Raw genomic sequence first — 3,066 nt, forward strand, 5'->3', positions numbered from 1 at the left:
GGGAAGGGCTGGGATGATTGTCAGCTCTGCGTCCCACCAGACTGAAGTCACTGCCACTAAACCACATTATAGAATAACATCACAGAGAGGTGACACATTTTAGGCCTGCAATGACACCCTTCCCATTCCTGTCTCTTAATAAAGGCTTCCTCACAGGGAGACAGCAATGAGTTGTTATGGGCAGCAGTTTGGAGGTTTCCATGAGCAACACAACTAGCTCAGCCTGCACACTCTCATACTGTACTAGACTTCACTACTTACGGCGCTTCTTGATGACGAATGCCGATGCTAAGCCAATTAGAAAGCAAAACTATCGAGTGCCTCTGCCCTTCATAAACATGGCGAAATCTCCTCTGCATAGAGGTCATGTGACTAGTTTTGCCCTACTGCTATTGGTGTAAATAGTGACGTCAAACTGAAGGGCGGTGCGTTATCCCGTCAGTCTAGCGGCTGCTCACTTTGTGATTGGATGTTGGATGCTAGGGGGGCGGGTGCTTCCGGCCGGTTGTTGGGCTCCGGATGGTTTCCTGTGTGTGCTAGGAGAAGGGGTGAGAGAGCCGGGGGGCTGCGGAGCAAAGAGACTCAGTACCGTGCCAGGGGCCCCTCACTTAACCAAGGGCCCCTCAACTCCTCTTAGGGTCCCCCATTCCCCATAGGTCAGCCAAGGCTCATAAGGTAGTGATAGATAGCCAGGGGCCCCTTATACCCTGTAAGGAATTGATAGGGGCCCCAATACCCTTTTCAGGGATTATCAGTCTGCCAGGGGCCCCTCTTTTCCTGTAGGTTCCCCAATATTTCTCCATGGCCCCTAATAAACACCCAGGGGCCCCTGAAGCCTTATAGGATTTGCAGTTCATAGCCAGGGACCGCTTTTTCTGTTGAGACCCATTTACACCTCCATATCCTGCAGATCCCCATCCAGTGTTCTGTAGGAGTCAGGGATCCCACATCCCCCAACCAGGGGCCACTGATAGGGCAACCTACCACAGAGTCAGGGGCCACTGATAGGGCAACCTACCGCAAAACCAGGGGCCAGTGATAGGGCAACCAACCGCAGAGCCAGGGGCCAGTCATAGCGCACCCAAACTCAGAGCGAGGGGCCACTTATAGGGCAACCTATCACAGAGCCAGGGGCCACTTATAGGGCAACCTATCGCAGAGCCAGGGGCCACTTCCTAATTCACCCCCAGGGTATAGCCAAGGGTCTGTTACTTACCTCAGTGCCCGGGGCCCCTCATACATAGTGAGGGCCCTTTCAATACAGTGCCAGTTCCTAAAGTGCCCAAAGAACCCCAGTGCCCCCCTTTTGTTTTCCACAACCCCCCACTTCCTGCACTTCCCCCCACACGTCTAGATGTCACTCAGTTTGATGAAGTTGCCCGATCTGTATTGGTAAGGGGCAGCCTGCCCCCCATATCCAGAGACCGGTCCTCTTCTCAGATACATCACACCTCCCTCACCCCAAATTCCTATGAACCTCCTCCCTCCCCAGAGGGTGTAAACACGAAACAACGGCGCCCCAACATGGAGCAGAAAGCCAAAAGCAAGTTATTTGTCTGCACCAGCCTGGATGCCAAGGATGAGCTGGAAGAGGTAAGTGATCTCTGGGGTGGTCACATGACTGGTTGAGACTGAGCTCTGCCATGTACACGGACTGTCTCGTGTCAGAGACTGAGCTCTGCCATGTACACGGACTGTCTGGTGTCGGAGACTGAGCACTGCCCTGTACATGGACTGTCTCGTGTCAGAGACTGAGCACTGCCATGTACACGGACTGTCTCGTGTCGGAGACTGAGCTCTGCCATGTACACGGACTGTCTCGTGTCGGAGGCTGAGCTCTGCCCTGTACACGGACTGTCTGGTGTCAGAGACTGAGCTCTGCCCTGTACACGGACTGTCTCATGTCAGAGACTGAGCTCTGCCATGTACACGGACTGTCTCGTGTCAGAGACTGAGCTCTGCCCTGTACATGGACTGTCTCGTGTCGGAGGCTGAGCTCTGCCCTGTACACGGACTGTCTGGTGTCCATTATAGTTATATATTACATTTTCATATGGTTTCCTTGAGATTTTTTGTTTGTAGAACTAAAATATTGCAATGTCTGATGCTTTGATGAAGTTATATTAAAATTTATTGTAAATATTAACTGCTTTAATGAAGACAATTAATACTATTTAACTAATAACCATTGTAATACATACTAATGAATGCACTAAGTACAGTGTTTTTCTTTCCTCCAAACCTTGATAAAATGCTTCTTGATGACTGCCAAGCTAATAGAATATTAGCAGGAAAAAAAATGTGTTACTTTTTTCTGCCAAGTAATTATAACACAGCAATCACAATAAAGTGTATCAAAAGCCAAAAACAGAATATAGTAACCTATTAAATGGGGGGGGGGGGGGGGGGGGGCAGTAAATTGCTGTGAAGTTGCATTGTACCCCGGCTCGGTATTTTCAGAGCAGCTGTTACATCCTATTAGGTCGCCGCAGAGAAATTGGTCGCATTATTTGCCGCTGCTTTCATGTTTTTGCTTTTTGTACATCGACCTGGGTGACCCCCCCTTCGCCTGCTCTGCTTTTATTCACTCCGGGTGAAAGGTGGCGCATTTGTGGGGCATTGATGAGATCACGAGGGTGTTATTTTATCAGATCTGAAATAAATCCGATTATTTACTCGCAGCAAGCCGTTGCATTGGGGTGGAAAGTGCTGCCCCCCCCGATGGAGTCAGGGGATCATGGCGGTGATTTTAATGGTTGGGATAATTATCGGCCATCTCTGGTGACCCCAGTATTAACCCTCGGCCCCGAGCAGCGTCGCATTTTTTCCTGGTGATTTGCGTACTTTGCGGCGTGTTTTTGGCATGCGCCCGCAGCGTGTAATGAGAGCCATCTGTATTGTGTAACTTGTGATTAATTTGCAGCGTTGTTCTGCTCCCGGAGAGCCCTGGGGGGGGGGGGGGGGAAGCTGCGCTGCTGTAGAAGAAGCAGCGGAGGGTTTTTGCAACATCTCTGCTTAGCCGGGGGCCTAGAATGCGACTTTTGTGTTGTAATCTGCATGAGATAG

At 50.5% G+C, this 3,066-nt stretch overlaps 1 protein-coding gene across 1 annotated transcript in view; it reads left to right on the top strand.

Annotated features, from left to right (window-relative positions):
* Window positions 1-497: 497 nt before the first annotated feature.
* Window positions 498-3,066, top strand: part of INTS3 (integrator complex subunit 3) — a gene marked incomplete at its 3' end in the record, with an annotated part of 35,522 nt that continues 32,953 nt past the window's right edge. Inside the window, 1 exon segment of the mRNA XM_072428653.1 lies at window positions 498-1,593. Coding sequence (XP_072284754.1) covers window positions 1,525-1,593 — 69 coding nt within the window.

The sequence above is a fragment of the Pyxicephalus adspersus genome, chromosome 12 (assembly GCF_032062135.1).
Source record: "Pyxicephalus adspersus chromosome 12, UCB_Pads_2.0, whole genome shotgun sequence".
In the NCBI taxonomy this organism is placed as follows: domain Eukaryota; kingdom Metazoa; phylum Chordata; class Amphibia; order Anura; family Pyxicephalidae; genus Pyxicephalus; species Pyxicephalus adspersus.